Genomic DNA, 19525 nt, shown 5'->3' with positions numbered 1-19525 from the left:
AGATCTATCTGTCTCCTATCTGCCTATCTGTCCTGGGTATTTTCAGTGTATGAGACCCTACGGAGACCTAGGTATTATCCCTAGCTTCTTTACTAACCATCCATAATTTTTAATAATACACAAATGCACAGAGCAGCCAATTCCTCTCGGGCTCAGCGGAGAACCCAGGAGTTCTGATTTCCCTTTGGGAAGGTCATGTAATTAGTGTTTACTCACGAAGCTTTATAAAGAGTGCATACAAGTTTCTGCCCAGCCTGTTTACATTCAAACTATTCGGTAGGGGCTGAGCTAACCCCACTGGGATTGCAGAAAGCTATATTATAAACGGTGCATACCCTTGTGTTGGCTCTCGGCGTGGGATGCTGCTGCAAATGCTGGGGTGAGAGAGGTGTGGGACACAGCTAGCTGAAGGGAATTCCCAGAGAAGACACTTCCATCTCAGGATTCACAGGTACCCATCTCTTGCTGCTCGCAACATGGGCATGATGGAATTGAGAATGGGCAGGATGGAACCGAGGATAAGTCTGTGGCCCTTTCCACTCTGCACACCCATTAAATAGAATCATAGAATATTAGGGTTGGAAGGGACCTCAAGAGGTCATCTAGTCCAACCCCCTGCTCAAAGCAGGACCAATCCCCAACTAAATCTTCCCAGCCAGGGCTTTGTCAAGCCGGGCCTTAAAAACCTCTAATAATGGAGATTCCACCACCTCCCTAGGGAACCCATTCCAGTGCTTCACCCCGATCCTAGTGAAATAGCATTTCCTAATATCCAACCTAGACCTCCCCCACTGCAACTTGAGACCATTGCTTCTTGTTCCGTCATTTGCCACCACTGAGAACAGCCGAGCTCCATCGTCTTTGGAACCCTCCTTCAGGTAGTTGAAGGCTGCTGTCAAATCCCGCCTCACTATTCTCTTCTTTTGACTAAACAATCCCAGTTCCCTCAGTCTCTCCTCATAATTCATGTGCCCCAGACTCCTAATCATTTTCGTTCCTCTCAGCTGGACTCTCTTCAATTTGTCCACATCCCTTCTGTAGTGGGGGGATGAAAACTGGAACCAATACTCCAGGTGTGGCCTTGCCATATATTCCCCTTGCCACAAATGATGATTATGCTCCAGTATCATGTTCCAAAATGTCCCTCTTTGCTATGCCCCCCCCCTCGGAAAATGTACTCCAGCCCAGAGACTACTGCATTTCAGTGGCACAGTGGATCATTTGAGATGAAAGGGGTTAGTAGATGGACAATAAAAGGCCAAACTCTGAGGCAGTTTCCCGTACTTTGCCCAGGCCCCACTGAGGCAAAACTCCTTTTGGATTAAGATCTGAATAAAGATCTCAGTTAATGTAGAGACACTGTCACCCCCTCCTCTTGCATTGTGGAAACTCCTTCAAAGAAAGGTGTCAAAAGGAGGGTGAACAGTTTTCTCTCTTTCCCTCTTGGATGGTTCAGATGCAACAAATCCTGCATCTTCACAGGGCTTAGGCTACCTGACACTTGCACTGCCTTCTCACCCTGTGGCTCTATGATTCTATGATGTGAAATCTTGCATTTCAGGGCTCTGGCTGTTGGGGGGGGGACTAATCCCTGATTTTTATCTGCTGGAAAGCACAGAGGTGTTAGGGCTCCTCCTTGCAAGATTGTTAAGAATTTTTCTATGTGATCAAGTCATCTTCTCTCTTAGCTTTGTTCAAGAAATTGACTGAACTGTTATGTCTGAAACTTTCAAAAAACAATTCAGTCGGATGCAGACACCAGCATGGGGAATTTCAATCCAAACAGTTCAAGTTTGGAAAATTTATAAGCAACTGAAAATAAGTCATAGAATCATAGAATCATAGAATATCAGGGTTGGAAGGGACCCCAGAAGGTCATCTAGTCCAACCCCCTGCTCAAAGCAGGACCAAGTCCCAGTTAAATCATCCCAGCCAGGGCTTTGTCAAGCCTGACCTTAAAAACCTGTAAGGAAGGAGATTCTACCACCTCCCTAGGTAATGCATTCCAGTGTTTCACCACCCTCTTAGTGAAAAAGTTTTTCCTAATATCCAATCTAAACCTCCCCCACTGCAACTTGAGACCATTACTCCTCGTTCTGTCATCTGCTACCATTGAGAACAGTCTAGAGCCATCCTCTTTGGAACCCCCTTTCAGGTAGTTGAAAGCAGCTATCAAATCCCCCCTCATTCTTCTCTTCTGCAGACTAAACAATCCCAGCTCCCTCAGCCTCTCCTCATAAGTCATGTGCTCTAGACCCCTAATCATTTTTGTTGCCCTTCGCTGGACTCTTTCCAATTTATCCACATCCTTCTTGTAGTGTGGGGCCCAAAACTGGACACAGTACTCCAGATGAGGCCTCACCAGTGTCGAATAGAGGGGAACGATCACGTCCCTCGATCTGCTCGCTATGCCCCTACTTATACATCCCAAAATGCCATTGGCCTTCTTGGCAACAAGGGCACACTGCTGACTCATATCCAGCTTCTCGTCCACTGTCACCCCTAGGTCCTTTTCCGCAGAACTGCTGCCTAGACATTCGGTCCCTAGTCTGTAGCGGTGCATTGGGTTCTTCCGTCCTAAGTGCAGGACCCTGCACTTATCCTTATTGAACCTCATCAGATTTCTTTTGGCCCAATCCTCCAATTTGTCTAGGTCCTTCTGTATCCTATCCCTCCCCTCCAGCGTATCTACCACTCCTCCCAGTTTAGTATCATCCGGAAATTTGCTGAGAGTGCAATCCACACCATCCTCCAGATCATTTATGAAGATATTGAACAAAACCGGCCCCAGGACCGACCCCTGGGGCACTCCACTTGACACCGGCTGCCAACTAGACATGGAGCCATTGATCACTACCCGTTGAGCCCGACAATCTAGCCAGCTTTCTACCCACCTTATAGTGCATTCATCCAGCCCATACTTCCTTAACTTGCTGACAAGAATGCTGTGGGAGACCGTGTCAAAAGCTTTGCTAAAGTCAAGAAACAATACATCCACTGCTTTCCCTTCATCCACAGAACCAGTAATCTCATCATAAAAGGCGATTAGATTAGTCAGGCATGACCTTCCCTTGGTGAATCCATGCTGACTGTTCCTGATCACTTTCCTCTCCTCTAAGTGCTTCAGGATTGATTCTTTGAGGACCTGCTCCATGATTTTTCCAGGGACTGAGGTGAGGCTGACTGGCCTGTAGTTCCCAGGATCCTCCTTCTTCCCTTTTTTAAAGATGGGCACTACATTAGCCTTTTTCCAGTCATCCGGGACTTCCCCCGTTCGCCACGAGTTTTCAAAGATAATGGCCAAGGGCTCTGCAATCACAGCCGCCAATTCCTTCAGCACTCTCGGATGCAATTCGTCCGGCCCCATGGACTTGTGCACGTCCAGCTTTTCTAAATAGTCCCTAACCACCTCTATCTCTACAGAGGGCTGGCCATCTCTTCCCCATTTTGTGATGCCCAGCGCAGCAGTCTGGGAGCTGACCTTGTTAGTGAAAACAGAGGCAAAAAAAGCATTGAGTACATTAGCTTTTTCCACATCCTCTGTCACTAGGTTGCCTCCCTCATTCAGTAAGGGGCCCACACTTTCCTTGGCTTTCTTCTTGTTGCCAACATACCTGAAGAAACCCTTCTTGTTACTCTTGACATCTCTTGCTAGCTGCAGCTCCAGGTGCGATTTGGCCCTCCTGATATCTTTCCTACATGCCCGAGCAATATTTTTATACTCTTCCCTGGTCATATGTCCAACCTTCCACTTCTTGTAAGCTTCTTTTTTATGTTTAAGATCCGCTAGGATCCTCCTAATAGAAGGTGTCAGACAACCTTAACTAATGGTGGTGCCACCAGTGCCACCTACAATGGCCAATCCATTTGTGAAACCCATTCAGCTCAGCTCTTTGTTCCAATAATGTCTGTGGCAAGGAGTTCCACGGGCCAAATATGGATTTTGGAAACACTTTTCTTTTCTCAATGTTATATGTTCAAACTTTCAATGTAACTGTATGTTCCCTTGCTCGTGTGTTATGAGACACCTTAAATATAAATGCCTGAACTATTTTCTTTATCAGTAGATTCATAGAGTTTGAGAGCTAAAGAGACCGTTAGATCATCCAGTCTGACCTCCTGTATAGCACAAGCCATAACATTTCACCCCCTTGCATTGTTGCATCCGAGAGTGCTAAAGGAGTTGGCGGCTGTGATTGCAGAGCCATTGGCCATTATCTTTGAAAACTCATGGCGATTCGGAGAAGTCCCAGATGACTGGAAAAAGGCTAATGTAGTGCCCATCTTTAAAAAAGGGAAGAAGGAGGATCCTGGGAATTACAGGCCAGTCAGCCTCACCTCAGTCCCCTGAAAAATCATGGAGCAGGTCCTCAAGGAATCAATCCTGAAGCACTTACACGAGAGGAAAGTGATCAGGAACAGTCAGCATGGATTCACCAAGGGAAGGTCATGTCTGACTAATCTAATCACCTTCTATGATGAGATTACTGGTTCTGTGGATGAAGGGAAAGCAGTGGATGTATTGTTTCTTGACTTTAGCAAAGCTTTTGACACGGTCTCCCACAGTATTCTTGCCAGCAAGTTAAAGAAGTATGGGCTGGATGAAGGCACTATAAGGTGGGTAGAAAGTTGACTAGATTGCCGGGCTCAATGGGTAGTGATCAATGGCTCCATGTCTAGATGGCAGCCTGTATCAAGCAGAGTGCCCCAAGGGTCGGTTCTGGGGCCGGTTTTGTTCAATATCTTCATTAATGATCTGGAGGATGGTGTGGATTGCACCCTCAGAAAATGTGTGGATGATACTAAAGTAGGAGAGGTGGTAGATACGGTGGCAGGTAGGGTTAGGATACAGAGGGACCTAGACAAATTGGAGGATTGGGCCAAAAGAAATCTGATGAGGTTCAACAAGGATAAGTGCAGGGTCCTTCACTTAGTACGGAAGAATCCAATGCACCGCTACAGACTAGGGACTGAATGGCTAGGCAGCAGTTCTGCGGAAAAGGACCTAGGGGTGACAGTGGACGAGAAGCTGGATATGAGTCAACAGTGTGCCCTTATTGCCAAGAAGGCCAATGGCATTTTGGGATGTATAAGTAGGGGCATTGCCAGCAGATCGAGGGACTTGATCGTTCCCCTCTATTCGACATTGGTGAGGCCTCATCTGGAGTACTGTGTCCAGTTTTGGGCCCCACACGACAAGAAGGATATGGATAAATTGGAGAGAGTCCAGCGAAGGGCAACAAAAATGATTAGGGGTCTGGAACATATGACTTATGAGGAGAGGCTCAGGGAAGTGGGATTGTTTAGTCTGCAGAAGAGAAGAATGAGGGGGGATTTGATAGCTGCTTTCACTACCTGAGAGGTGGTTCCAGAGAGGATGGTTCTAGACTATTCTCAGTGGTAGAAGAGGACAGGACAAGGAGTAATGGTCTCAAGTTGCAGTGGGGGAGATTTAGGTTGGATATTAGGAAAAACTTTTTCACTAGGAGGGTGGTGAATCACTGGAATGCGTTACCTAGGGAGGTGGTAGAATCTCCTTCCTTAGAAGTTTTTAAGGTCAGGCTTGACAAAGCCCTGGCTGGGATGATTTAATTGGGGATTGGTCCTGCTTTGAGCAGCGGGTTGGACTAGATGACCTCCTGAGGTCCCTTCCAACCCTGATATTCTATGACTCTATGACTTACCTGTGTATTGAGCTCCATGACTTTGGTCTGTTTGACTAAGGCCTGTTCTACATTAAGATTTCACATCATAGAATCATAGAGCCACAGGGTGAGAAGGCACTGCAGGCGTCAGGTACCCTAAGCCGTGCAAAGATGCAGGATTTGTTGCATCTGAACCATCCAAGAGGGAAAGAGAGAAAACTGTTCACCCGCCTTTTGGCAGATTTCTTTGAAGGAGTTTCCACAACCACACCAGACACTCGGTTCCATTGTCCTACGGTTCTTGCAGATAGGAAGTTTTTCCTGAGACTTAGTCTAAATCTGCTATGCTGTAGTTTGAACCCATTGCCTCTTGTCATTCCCTCTATGGCAGGAGAGAACAACTTTTCTCCATCTTTTCATAGCAGCCTTTCAAGTATCTGAAGACTGTGATCATGTTACCCCTCAATCTCCTATATTCCAAACTAAAATTACCCAGTTCCTGAAGCCTTTGCTCATATGGCTTGCATTGCATCCCTTGGATCCTCTTTGTCTCTCAGCTCTGAATCATTTTCAAATTTTCTATATATTTGTGACCAAAACTAGACACAATGCTCCAGCTGAGGCTTAACCAGCACTGAGTATTAGGGTATCTTTGATGACTTGCATGCTATATCTCTCTTAATGAAATGGGAAATTGTATTTGCTTTTTTTGAAATAGCAAAAAAATCCACACACCTGAGAGATGTAGTGATACCAGCGTAACCCCATTGTAGACAGCATGAGGTCAACAGAAGAATTCTTTCATCGACCTAGCTACCACCTCTCGGGGAGGTGGATTACCTATGCTGATAGGAGAACCCGTGCTGTCAGAGTAAGTAGTGTCTACACTGAATCCCTATGGCAGGGCCGCTGTAGCATGTAATTTGTAGATAAGCCCTCAAGGAGATTTTCCAGTAAAGCATTGACTCTGGATCTGAGAAGTTGGAGAATCCATGACTTCCCTTCACAGTTAGGTTAATCTCCATCAGTGTTATTTGGTAGTTATTTCCAACTGGAATTCATTTAGATTCTGCTTCCAACCATTGAATCTTGCTTTGTCTCTCTCCTCCAGATTAAAGTGCCTGGTATTACTATTTAAAATAAGCAGATGAAGCTCTTTAAGTCTGCTATTTTCTCCAGCCTCCACTCATTTTGTGGCTCTTTTCTGGACCCACTACAATTATTCAATATTCTTTTTGAAATGTGGAGCCCGGCACTGGATGCAGTCGGTTTCACCAATGCCATGTCCAGAGGAAAAAATCCTTCCCCTGCTCCAGCTCACCACTCCCCTGTTTATGCATCCAAGGATCACATCAGCCCTTTTGGCCACAGCATCACCCAGGGAGCTCACGATGAGTTGGTTCTCCACACTGATCCCTAAATACTTTTCAGGGTCCCTGCATTCCATAATACAGAGTCCTAGTCAGGGGGTTGTGCCTGCATTCTCTGTTCTGAGAGGATCACTTTGCATTTGACTGTATTAAAACACTTTATTTGCATGGGCTCAACTCACCAAATACTCCAGATCAGTCTGTATGCCTGCCCTGGCCTCCTCCTTGTAACCAATCTGCCAATCGTTGGGTCGTGCACAAATTTTATCTGCAGTTATTTTATATTTCTTTCCAGATCATTGATGAATATAATGACTAACATTGGTCCAAGAACTAATCCCTGCAGAACCCCGCTAGAAATAGCCACTTTCCCTGACAACAGCCCATTGACAACTGCTTTCTGAGATCTGTAAGTTGGCCAGATTTTAGTCCATATAACATGTACTCTACTGATATTGTAGAATGTTCTTTTCTCAGAATGTTTTCCCCTACTTAATCAAATGCCTCAGAGAAATCAAAGTTTTCTATATCTGCGCAGGTCCCTTGGTCATCCAAACATGTACTCTCATTACAGGATGAAATCAGGCTCATTTGACAAGATGAGTTTTCCATAAACCATGTTGCTAAGTAGCATTAGTTATATTCCTAAACTTTTTTTGGAACTAATCCCATACCAGTTTTTTCATTGTTTGATAAACTTTTCCATTTTTTTAAAGTTTCCCTGTATCTTTTTCATAGTTTTCATTTATTTATTGTCCTTTATTTAACGCAGTACTGTACTTTTCAAAAAGGACTGGAGATTGCAGTGGACGAGAAGCTGGATAAGAGTCAGCAGCGTGTCCTTGTTGCTAAGAAGGCCAACGGCATATTGGGCTGTATTAGTAGGAGCATTGCCAGCAGATCGAGGGAAGTGATTATTCCCCTCTATTCAGCACTGGTGAGGCCACATCTGGAGTATTGCATCCAATTTTGGGTACCCCAATGCAGAAAGGATGTGGACAAACTGGAGAGTATCCAGCGGAGGGCAATGAAAATTATTAGGGGGCTGGAGCACATTACTTACAAAGAGAGGCTGAGGGAACTGGGCTTATTTACTCTGCAGAAGAGAAGTGTGAGGAGGGATTTGATCGCAGCCTTCAGCTACCTGAAGGGGGGTTCCAAAGAGGATGGAACTTGGCTGTTCTCAGTGGTAGCAGATGACAGAACAAGGAGCAATGGCCTCAAGTTGCAGTGGGAGAGGTCTAGGTTGGACATTAGGAAACACTATTTCACTAGGAGGGTGGTGAAGCAGTGGAATGGGTTCCCGAGGGAGGTGGTGGAATCTCCATCCTTAGAGGTTTTTAAGTTCAGGCTTGACAAAGCCCTGCCTGGGGTTTGTCATGCTTTGAGCAGGGGGTTGGGCTAGATGATCTGCTGAGGTCTCTTCCAACCCTAACCCTCTATGATTCTATGATTTACCTTTTTGGGGGGGGGGGTCTGTTGCTGCCTGACTGCATAATTCTGGTACCAAATGAGATGTGTGGTTAATCGGTCACTTTGTAACTGTGGTGGTCATAACTCTAGCATTCTACTGTAGATGCTGTTTAATGTCCTCATTGATTGCTAATGGCCTGGAAATGCCAAACAAAAAATACAAATCTTTTTTCTGCAACATTATCAAATTTCCTTTGTCTCTCTACAATTTGGCCTAATTTTTTTCCAATATTACTTTGTTCTTAAAATACTTAATCACCTTTTTTGTGATCCGTAGCCTGGCCAAACATGGATTTTTCCCTGATGTCTTTAATGTCCCTTATCATTTTAATAAAGTGCAATTTGTATTTCTTGCTATCTGTATTCTCCTCCCCCCATCCATTTGTTGTACATTGCTTGCCTCCTCCCTGCAGTTGATGCCTTCACTTTGCAACTGGATCGGATTTTTAGCGAGAGTTGTCCACATTCTTGATTTATCATTGCTTTGTAGCTATGTAAGAAAGTCTTCTTAAGGAAGTCCCAAGTTTCATTCCCATTTTTCTGTCTGAAATTTTCCTCCCCATCAATTTTGCTGATAATTTGCCTCAGCTTTGAGGAAGGAGCCTTTTGAAGCACTATCGGTTGGAAGCTGTTCTCTGTCCATTTCAACGCAATCAGTTTCACTGTTTATTTTCCTCTCCTTGATCATATACCCCCTTCTTTCTCTTTTCTCTAAAGAGTGACAGTCTTTTCAGTCTCTCTGCATATGGCAGCCTCCCCCATTCTCATAGCCTGTCTCAGGCCTGGTCTACACTGCGGGGGTGGATAATGTGAATAGCATAGCTGAAGTTGACATACTTAGATCTACTTACTGCGGTGTCTTCACGGCAGTAAGTTGATGGCTGATGCTGTCCCGTCAACTCTGCCTGCGCCTCTCACCCTGGTTGAGTACCGGAGTTGATGAGAGAGGACTCGGCGGTCAATTTATCGCACCTAAATGAGATCAATCGACCCCCCGCTGGATCGATCACTGCCCGTCGATCCAGTGGGTAATATAGACAAGCCCTCAGAAACCCCCTTTCTCTCTGCCATATCCTTTATAGAGACTGGTCAACCAACACAGAGCACATATCCAGAGCAGGTTATTTTCCATCCCATTCCTTAGGCATTGTCATTGTTTTGGTCACTGCTTCGAAAGAGGAGGTGTTTCCGTTGAGATGACAGGTCTTTTCCCCAAGGTATGTTCTAGTGGGGATGTTTCCCCCAGCACATGTCTTGGAAAAGTTTTGATTTTTTCCAATCTCATATTTTGAACTACTGGTTGAATGGGTAACTCCCTACAGCATGAACTCTCTAGTCTGGGTTTCATTGCATTAAGGAACAATGAGCAATAAACACCCTCATGCTTCCTGCTGGTGTCTATTAAGGTTTCCTACACCAAGACAAATAGGAATTATTGACATATGGAGCACCACCGAATATGGAATTGGCATTAGTAGGGTCAGGGGGTCATAATTCATTTATCTGAATTATGGAAATGTCATTTTTCAGTTTGTGAAGAGCACCCAATTGCACTTGGCGGAAGCCCATGAGAATGGCTTCCATTAGTGCATGTAGCATCTCATATTAACATTGTCTCTCCATCCAGGCAATTGTACTGTGACCATCACCCTAGGCCCTGGGCACATTCAGGAAGTCAGGGGAACCTATGGTGCATGCAGGAGACACCGTTCTGCCTTAGAGTTGGACACCTTCTCCTCTACTCCATGTCTGATTCCAACACAACTGACTTCAACAACCCCTCCACCTTCATCCTGCTGGGCATTCCTGGCCTGGAGGCAGCCCATGTCTGGATCTCCATCCCCTTCTGTGCGATCTATGCCTTAGCCATCTTGGGGAACTTCGCCATCCTATTGATCGTGAAGATAGAGCCGAGCCTCCATGGGCCCATGTACTATTTCCTCTGCATGCTGGCCGTCACCGATCTTGCTCTGTCTACATCCACCGTGCCCAAAATGCTGAGCATCTTCTGGTTCAATTCCAGGGAGATTGATTTCAGTGCCTGCCTCACCCAGCTGTACTTCATTCACTGCTTCTCAGCGATGGAGTCTGGGATCTTGGTGGCCATGGCTTTGGATCGCTACGTGGCCATCTGCGATCCCCTGAGACATTCCACCATCCTGACAAACACGGCGGTGGCCAAGCTAGGCCTGGCTGTGGTACTACGCAGCAGCATACTCGTACTACCCAATCCCTTCCTGGCGAGGCGGTGCCCCTATCACAGAACCAACATCATCCCCCATACCTACTGTGAGCATATATCCATGGTGAAGTTGGCCTGTGCTGACATCCGTGTCAATAATTACTATGGCTTCTCTCTGATATTCCTCATCACTGGTGTGGATGTGTTTTTGATTGTTCTGTCCTACACACAGATTCTCAGGGCCATCTTCAGCCTCCCCACAAAGGACGCCTGGTTGAAGACGTTTTGGACCTGCAGCTCCCACCTGTTTGCCACCTTAGCCTTTCACATCCCAGGTCTTTTCTTCATCCTCACACACCGGTTTGCCCAGAATGTGCCCCTGCATTTCCACGTTCTCAGTGCCAACATGTACCTCCTGGTGCCCCCCATGCTAAACCCCATCATCTATGGTTTGAAGACCAAACAGATCAGGAACAGGCTGCTCTGGCTCTTTCCTCATAAAGAAGCTAAAGTTTTCTCCTGGTTGTCTGGCTCTAAAACCAGCCTCCATGCAGAGCTGTCTGGGGACATGGTGCTGAGCCCTCTTTCCTGAATCACCTACTGGACACTCACATAGACATTAAATCCTTCCCCAACCCTACTGTGCTGTGTCAGCCTGACAAACTGGGGAATCGGTCTGTGTACAACTCATTAACTCATAGGTTGTTACATTTCTAATTGCTGGTCACTGGATTCCAAAGCTCTGCCACTTCTGTCAAGTCTCACCCCTTCCTCTGCTTCTTCAACCTAAGGCCCCACCCCTGGTGATTGATCTTCTCTTGCCCTCCTGCTGTCACTCACTGGATCATCTCCACCTCCCACCCCCCAGGATCTGTAAGGGAGCCATTTCAGGTTTTGGTGGGGGAGTCAACTTTAACCATGATTCCAGGGGCTACCTAAGCTCGTGAAAGCTTTAGATGTTTTGGCAGATAACTTAGCAATTAGCAGACAGGAGTACTGTATCTAATTCGTATATAAAAGAAAGAAAATTAAAAAAAATATTAAACCCAATCAGCTCTAATACAAACATTTTCTGGCATTTTTTAGCAACTCATTTAAGGGACACTGGTGAGGTTTATAATTTTAATGTGTATTCTCATTCTGTCACTATCTCTGTGGAGAGAGAGACCCTGACAGGCTTCTTGGGTTCTAGTTCAGTTCTGGGAGGTGAGTGGGGTCTAGTGAGTTAAAGTGTGTGTGTAGCGGAGGGTGGGGGTGGGAGGCAGATAGATCTGGGGTCTAGATAAGACTGTCAGAATGGCCATAGTAGGTAATACCAATGCTCCATAGAATCATAGAATATTAGGGTTGGAAGACACCTCAGGAGGTCATCTAGTCCGCACCCCTGCTCAAAGCAGAATCAAGAACAACTAAATCGTCCCAGAGAGGGCTTTATCAAGCCAGGCCTTAAAAGCCTCTAAGGATGGAGATTCCACCACCTCCCTAGATAACCCATTCCAGTGCTTCACCACCCTCCTAGTGAAATAGCATTTCTTAGTATCGAACCGAGACCTCTTGCACGGCAACTTGAGACCATCGCTCCTTGTTCTGTCATCTGCCGTCTCTGAGAACAGCCGAGCTCCATCTTCAGGTAGTTGAAGGCTGCTGTCAAATCCCCCCTCACTCTTCTCTTCTGTAGACTAAATAAGCCCAGTTCCCTCAGGTTTCCTCGTAAATCATGTGCCCCAACCCCCTAATCATTTTTATTTCCCTCTGATGGACTCTCTCAAATTTGTCCACATCCCTTCTGTCGTGGGGGGTCCAAAATCGGACAAAATACTCCAGATGTGGCCTCACCAGTGCTGAATAGAGGGGAATAATCATGTCCATAGATCTGCTGGTAATGATCCTACTAATGCAGCCCAATATGCCACTGGCATTCTTGGAAACGAGAGCACACTGCTGACTCCTATCCAGCTTGTTTTCCACTGTAATACCCTGGTCCTTTTCTGCAGAACTTCTGCTTAGCCAGTCGGTCCCCAGACTGTAGCAGTGCATGGGATTCTTCCATCCTAAGTGCAGAACCCCCCGGACCAGGGAGATGAGGCGGACGAGGCTTTCTTCTGGCAACTCGCAGAAGCTACTAGATCGCATGCCCTGCTTCTCATGGGAGACTTCAATCACCCTGATATCTGCTGGGAGAGCAATACAGTGGTGCACAGACAATCCAGGAAGATTTTGGAAAATGTAGGGGACAATTTCCTGGTGCAAGTGCTGGAGGAACCAACTAGGGGCAGAGCTCTTCTTGACCTGCTGCTCACAAACCGGGAAGAATTAGTAGGGGAAGCAAAAGTGGATGGGAACCTAGGAGGCAGTGACCATGAGATGGTCGAGTTCAGGATCCTGACACAAGGAGGAAAGGAAAGCAGCAGAATATGGACCCTGGACTTCAGAAAAGCAGACTTTGACTCCCTCAGGGACCTGATGGGCAAGATCCCCTGGGAGAATAACATGAGCGGGAAAGGAGTCCAGGAGAGCTGGCTGTATTTTAAAGAATCCTTATTGAGGTTAGAGGGACAAACCATCCCGATGTGTAGAAAGAATAGTAAATATGGCAGGTGACCAGCTTGGCTTAACAGTAAATCCTTGCTGATCTTAAACACAAAAAAGAAGCTTACAAGAAGTGGAAGATTGGACAAATGACCAGGGATGAGTATAAAAATATTGCTCGGGCATGCAGGAGTGAAATCAGGAAGTCCAAATCACATCTGGAGTTGCAGCTAGCAAGAGATATTAAGAGTAACAAGAAGGGTTTCTTCAGGTATGTTGGCAACAAGAAGAAAGCCAAGGAAAGTGTGGGCCCCTTACTGAATGAGGGAGTCAACCTCGTGACAGAGGATGTGGAAAAAGCTAATGTACTCAATGCTTTTTTTGCCTCTGTCTTCAGGAACAAGGTCAGCTAACAGACTACTGCCCTGGGCAGCAAAGCATGGGGAGGAGGTGACCAGCCCTCTGTGGAGAAAGAAGTGGTTCGGGAATATTTAGAAAAGCTGGACGAGCACAAGTCCATGGGGCCGGATGCGTTGCATCCAAGAGTGCTAAAGGAGTTGGCGGATGTGTTTGCAGAGCCATTGTCTATTATCTTTGAAAACTCATGGTGATTCGGGGAAGTCCCGGACGACTGGAAAAAGGCTAATGTAGCGTCCATCTTTAAAAAAGGGAAGGAGGATCTGGGGAACTACAGGCCAGTCAGCCTCACCTCAGTCCCCGGAAAAATCATGCAGCAGGTCCTCAAGGAATCAATTCTGAAGCACTTACACGAGAGGAAAGTGATCAGGAACAGTCAGCATGGATTCACCAATGGCAAGTCATACCTGACTAATCTAATTGCCTTCTATGAAGAGATAACTGGTTCTGTGGATGAAGGGAAAGCAGTGGGACATGTTATTCCTTGACTTTAGCAAAGCTTTTGACACGGTCTCCCACAGTATTCTTGTCAGCAAGTTAAAGAAGTATGGGCTGGATGAATGCACTATAAGGTGGGTAGAAAGTTGGCTAGATTGTCGGGCTCAACGGGTAGTGATCAATGGCTCCATGTCTAGTTGGCAGCCAGTATCAAGCAGAGTGCCCCAAGGGTCGGTCCTGGGGCCGATTTTGTTCAATATCTTCATTAATGATCTGGAGGATTGTGTGGATTGCACCCTCAGCAAGTTTGCAGACGACACTAAACTGGGAGGAGTGGTAGATACGCTGGAGGGGAGGGATAGGATACAGAGGGACCTAGACAAATTAGAGGATTGGGTCAAAAGAAATCTGATGAGGTTCAACAATGACAAGTGCAGAGTCCTGCACTTAGGACGGAAGAATCCCATGCACCATTACAGACTAGGGACCGAATGGCTAGGCAGGAGTTCTGCAGAAAAGGACCTAGGGGTGACAGTGGACGGGAAGCTGGATATGAGTCAACAGTGTGCCCTTGTTGCCAAGAAGGCCAATGGCATTTTGGGATGTATAAGTAGGGGCATTGCCAGCAGATCGAGGGACGTGATCATTCCCCTCTATTCGACATTGGTGAGGCCTCATCTGGAGTACTGTGTCCAGTTTTGGGCCCCACACTACAAGAAGGATGTGGAAAAATTGGAGAGAGTCCAGCGGAGGGCAACAAAAATTATTCGGGGACTGGAACACATGACTTCTGAGGAGAGGCTGAGGGAACTGGGATTGTTTAGTCTGCGGAAGAGAAGAATGAGGGGGGATTTGATAGCTGCTTTCAACTACCTGAAAGGTGGTTCCAAAAAGGATGGATCTAGACTATTCTCAGTGGTAGAGGATGACAGGACAAGGAGTAAGGGTCTCAAGTTGCAGTGGGGGAGATTTAGGTTGGATATTAGGAAAAACTTTTTCACTAGGAGGGTGGTGAAACACTGGAATGCGTTACCCAGGGAGGTGTTGGAATCGCCTTACTTAAAAGTTTTTAAGGTCAGGCTTGACAAAGCCCTGGCTGGGATGATTTAATTGGGGATTGGTCCTGCTTTGAGCAGGGGGTTGGAATAGATGACCTCCTGAGGTCCCTTCCAACCCTGATATTCTATGATTCTATGACCACTGACCTCTTGTGGATAGAGAGAGGGGTAACGGAGAGGACCTCAATCCAGGTCTTGACTTTTCAGGACTTTGTTCTTGACTTTCTTGTGAACTAACTCTGTTTCTTTAAGACAGGATATAGATCCTACAGAATAAATGGTTGTCTGTGAAAATGCTAATGACCAACCTGACAGAGGGGAGGAGGAAATTTCCTGGGTTGGGAAGATACAGAAAGAAGCTATGAAATAGGTGCTGGGAGAAGACACACCTCTTATTCCAGAGAGTACAGATCACGACCCGCTAGGAAAGGGGTGGGAAAGGTCCCAGTGCTTGGAGTGGGAATCACAGGGAAGGCCAACATGCAATGTCTCCTTACAAGCTTACCTCACCAAGACCCCAGACTTGACCATAGACTGAGATTCCTATTGAAGAGGACACTGAGGGGAAAGGAAACCAGTAACTAAACACATATTTAGGTTTAGAGAGGAGTTGAAAGATACAATATCTATTGAAGAAACCAAACTGTCCAAGCAGAAGGCGTGGTATAATAAAAATACTTGGAAACAACAATCTGTGACAAAGTATTGGGTTTTATTGTTCAATCTCATGATGCAAAGTTTGTTGCTAATGGTGAACCTTATAACAAAGAATTTGTTAGTGATGGTAAATCCTATGAAAAGGTGTAACAGGCCTGAGTCTTGGAAAAGCTTCTGGACATGATAGGAGTCATAAACAAAAAGCCCTGTTGGGGATACTGTTTCCCAGCGAACACCTGTAAGCAAGCTCAAATCTTGTCATAGCAGGGAAGCCATAATATACCTAGGCTGCTGTGTGGAAGGGAAACTGAGGCGCAACTCCTCATGGTGTTGATGAATAACCGTGTTGTTATCACCAGTTGGAAAAGAACAATGGTTAACAATGCTGCACACATACAAAGAGAGGTTTTCTAGAGACCCAGAAAGGGCACACTTGCTGAATTTTGAGATGACTCGGCTGATTTACAAAGGGTTAAAAGGTACAACAGAACTCTGCAAGAACACCTGTGGGTAACACGACAGTGTTTGCAATAGTTGAGAGTTGTGTGGTGAACACCTAAAGAGGGCCTTGGGCACACTGCCGCTGCATTACTCAGTGACAAACACTCCTGCAGGAAACTAAGAGGAGTGGTGTGACCTTCTCTGCAAAGTAACGCACATAGAGAATATAATCCCAAATATACATATACAATGATGGGGTCTGAATGAGCTGTCACCACTCAAGAAAGAGATCTGGGAGTCATTGTGGATAGTTCTCTGAAAACATTCATGCAATGCGCAGCAGCCGTCAAAAAAGCGAACAGAATGGTGGGAATCATTCTGAAAGGAATAGATAAAAAGACTGAAAATATCATATTGTCTCCATTAATATCCAGGGTACGACCACATACTGAAAATTATACTCAGATAAGGGTTGCCCCATTTCAAAAAAAGGTATATCAAATTTGGAAAAGTGTCATAAAAGGGGAACAAACATGCTTAGGGATATGGAAGAAATGTGGTATGCGGAGAAAGGCAGAGGGAAATCTGCTCAGGAACCGGGGCTGGTGCATTGTCCTCTCCACAATGAGGGAGGGGCAGACTGGGTAATAAACTTACACTGGTCAGGCTTCTGACAAGGGCCAGACAGTACAGCTCTGGGGTCCTAGGCTGGGCAGCTGGGGGAACTGCTGGACCCTCTCTATTGTTGGTTCGTGAGTGGCTCGTGAAAGTATTCACGTAACCGCAGCTGGGTGTGTCCCTGCCTGTGTATGGGTGTGTAAGTGCAAGTGCAGCTGTTCACAGCCTCACCGTGTGAGGGGGGCCCAGACTGGTAGGCCAGAGGGTTTAGCAGTACCCCAGATACAGGCTGCATCCCTGGGCCGTCAATCGTAGCCATCCAACGAACAGCCCCTGCTAGACCACGAGTGTGTTACCTTCTTGTCATGCGCTCAGTTACTGATGGAGAGACAATTGTTATGGCAAGGAAGTCAGGGCTCCTGGGTTCTGTCTGGTATTCTCTGTGTGACCTTGGCCAAGTCAGATCCACCAGTGACTCAGTTTATCTCTCTGTAAGATGGGGATATGTTCAGAGTGACTTTCCTTTGCTAGGTGTTTTCAAGATCCTTCAATTAAAGGTGCTCCACAGTATGATCATAAAAGAACAGGAGGACTTGTAGCACCTTAGAGACTAACACATTTATTTGAGCATAAGCTTTCGTGAGCTACAGCTCACTTCATCGGATGCATTCAATGAGCTGTAGCTCACGAAACCTTAAGCTCAAATAAATGTGTTAGTCTCTAAGGTGCCACAAGTCCTCCTGTTCTTTTTGCGAATACAGACTAACACGGCTGCTACTCTGAAACCTGTCAGTATGATGATAGTTACTGATGAGAATTACTCATTTCTGATACCGTAGTGATTGCCCCGTGTGTCTGCAGAAAGTGTTCGTGTCTCCCCTCAGTCATCTTTCTCCTGATTTATCTGTCTCCTATCTGCCCATCTGTCCTGGGTATTTTCAGTGTTTGAGACCCCATGGAGACCTAGGTATTATCCCGAGCTTTTTTACTAACCATCCATAATTTTTAAAAATACACAAGTGTACAGAGCAGCCAATTCCTCTTCGGCTCAGTGGAGAGCCCAGGAGTTCTCATCTCCCCTTGGGAAGTTCATTTAATTAGTGTTTACACCTGAAGCTGTATAAACAGTGCAGACAAGCTTCTCCCCAGCCTGTTTACATTCAGATTATTTGCGAGAGGCTGAGTGAACCCCACTGGGATTGCAGAAAGCTATATTATAAACGGTGCATACCCTTGTGTTGGCTATCGGCGTGGGATGCTGCTGCAAATGCTGGGGTGAGAGAAGTATGGGACACAGCTAGCTGAAGGGAATTCCCAGAGAAGACACTTCCATCTCAGGATTCACAGGTACTCATCTCTTGCTGCTAGCCAAACGGAGTGCAACATGGTCGTGATGGAATCGAGAATGGGCAGGGTGGGACTGAGAATAAGTCTGTGGCCCTTTCTGCTCTGCACACCCATGAAATAGAATCATAGAATATTAGGGTTGGAAGAGACCTCAAGAGGTCATCTAGTCCAACCCCCTCCACAAAGCAGGATGAACACCAACTGAATCATCCCAGCCATGGCTTTGTCAAGCCTGACCTTAAGAACCTCTAAGGTTGGAGTTTCCACCACCTCCCTAGGGAACCCATTCCGGTGCTTCACTACCCACCACAGAAGGGAAGTGGACAAACTGGAGAGAGTCCAGTTGAGGGCAATGCAGATAATTAGGGGGCTGGAGAACATGCGTTACGAGGAGAGGCTGAGGGAACTCGGGTTATTTAGTGTGCAGAAGAGACGAATGAGGGGGGATTTGAGAGCAGCCTTCAACTACATGAAGCAGGGTTCCAAAGGGGATGGAGCTCAGCTGTTCTCAGTGGTGGCAGATTACATAACAAGGAGCGATGGTCTCAAGTTGCAGTGGGGGAGGTTTAGGTTGGATATTAGGAAACACTATTTCACTAGGAGGGTGGTGAACCACTGGAATGGGTTCCCTAGGGAGGTGGTGGAATCTCCTTCCTTAGAGGTTTTTAAGGCCTGGCTTGGCAAAGCCCTGGATGGGATGATTTTCTTTTTTTGTGGTCCGTAGCTGGGCCAAATATGGATTTTCATCTGATGTCTTTAATGTCCCTTATCATTTTCATAAAGTGCAATTTGTATTGCTTGCAATCTGTATTCCTTCCCCCCCCCCATTTGTTGTACATTGCTTGCCCCCTGCAGTTGCTGCCTTTAAAAGAAAAGGAGTACTTGTGGCACCTTAGAGACTAACCAATTTATCTGAGCATAAGCTTTCGTGAGCTACAGCTCACTTAAACTGACCACTCTCCTTACAATGTGTATGATAATCAGGGTGGGCCATTTCCAACATAAATCCAAGTTTAACCAGAACGTCTGGGAGGGGGGTAGGAAAAAACAAGGGGAAATAGGCTACCTTCCATAATGACTTAGCCACTCCCAGTCTCTCTATTTAAGCCTAAATTAATACTATCCAATTTGCAAATGAATTCCAATTCAGCAGTTTCTCGCTGGAGTCTGGATTTGAAGTTTTTTGTTGTAAGATAGCGACCTTCATGTCTGCAATTGCGTGACCAGAGAGATTGAAGTGTTCTCCGACTGGTTTATGAATGTTATAATTCTTGACATCTGATTTGTGTCCATTTATTCTTTTACATAGAGACTGTCCAGTTTGACCAATGTACATGGCAGAGGGGCATT

At 46.0% G+C, this 19525-nt stretch overlaps 1 protein-coding gene across 1 annotated transcript; it reads left to right on the top strand.

Moving 5' to 3' along the window:
* The first annotated feature begins 10233 nt into the window (after positions 1–10233).
* Positions 10234–11262, top strand: LOC102946365 (olfactory receptor 52E4). The gene has a single exon (XM_037889660.2). It carries the CDS (start codon positions 10234–10236, stop codon positions 11260–11262), a length of 1029 nt encoding a protein of 342 aa, XP_037745588.2.
* Positions 11263–19525: the final 8263 nt, after the last annotated feature.

Source organism: Chelonia mydas, chromosome 1 (assembly GCF_015237465.2).
Source record: "Chelonia mydas isolate rCheMyd1 chromosome 1, rCheMyd1.pri.v2, whole genome shotgun sequence".
NCBI classification, from domain to species: Eukaryota; Metazoa; Chordata; order Testudines; family Cheloniidae; genus Chelonia; species Chelonia mydas.
The sequence above is the reverse complement of the archived record's forward strand: the minus strand, read 5'-3'. Positions and strand labels throughout refer to the sequence as shown.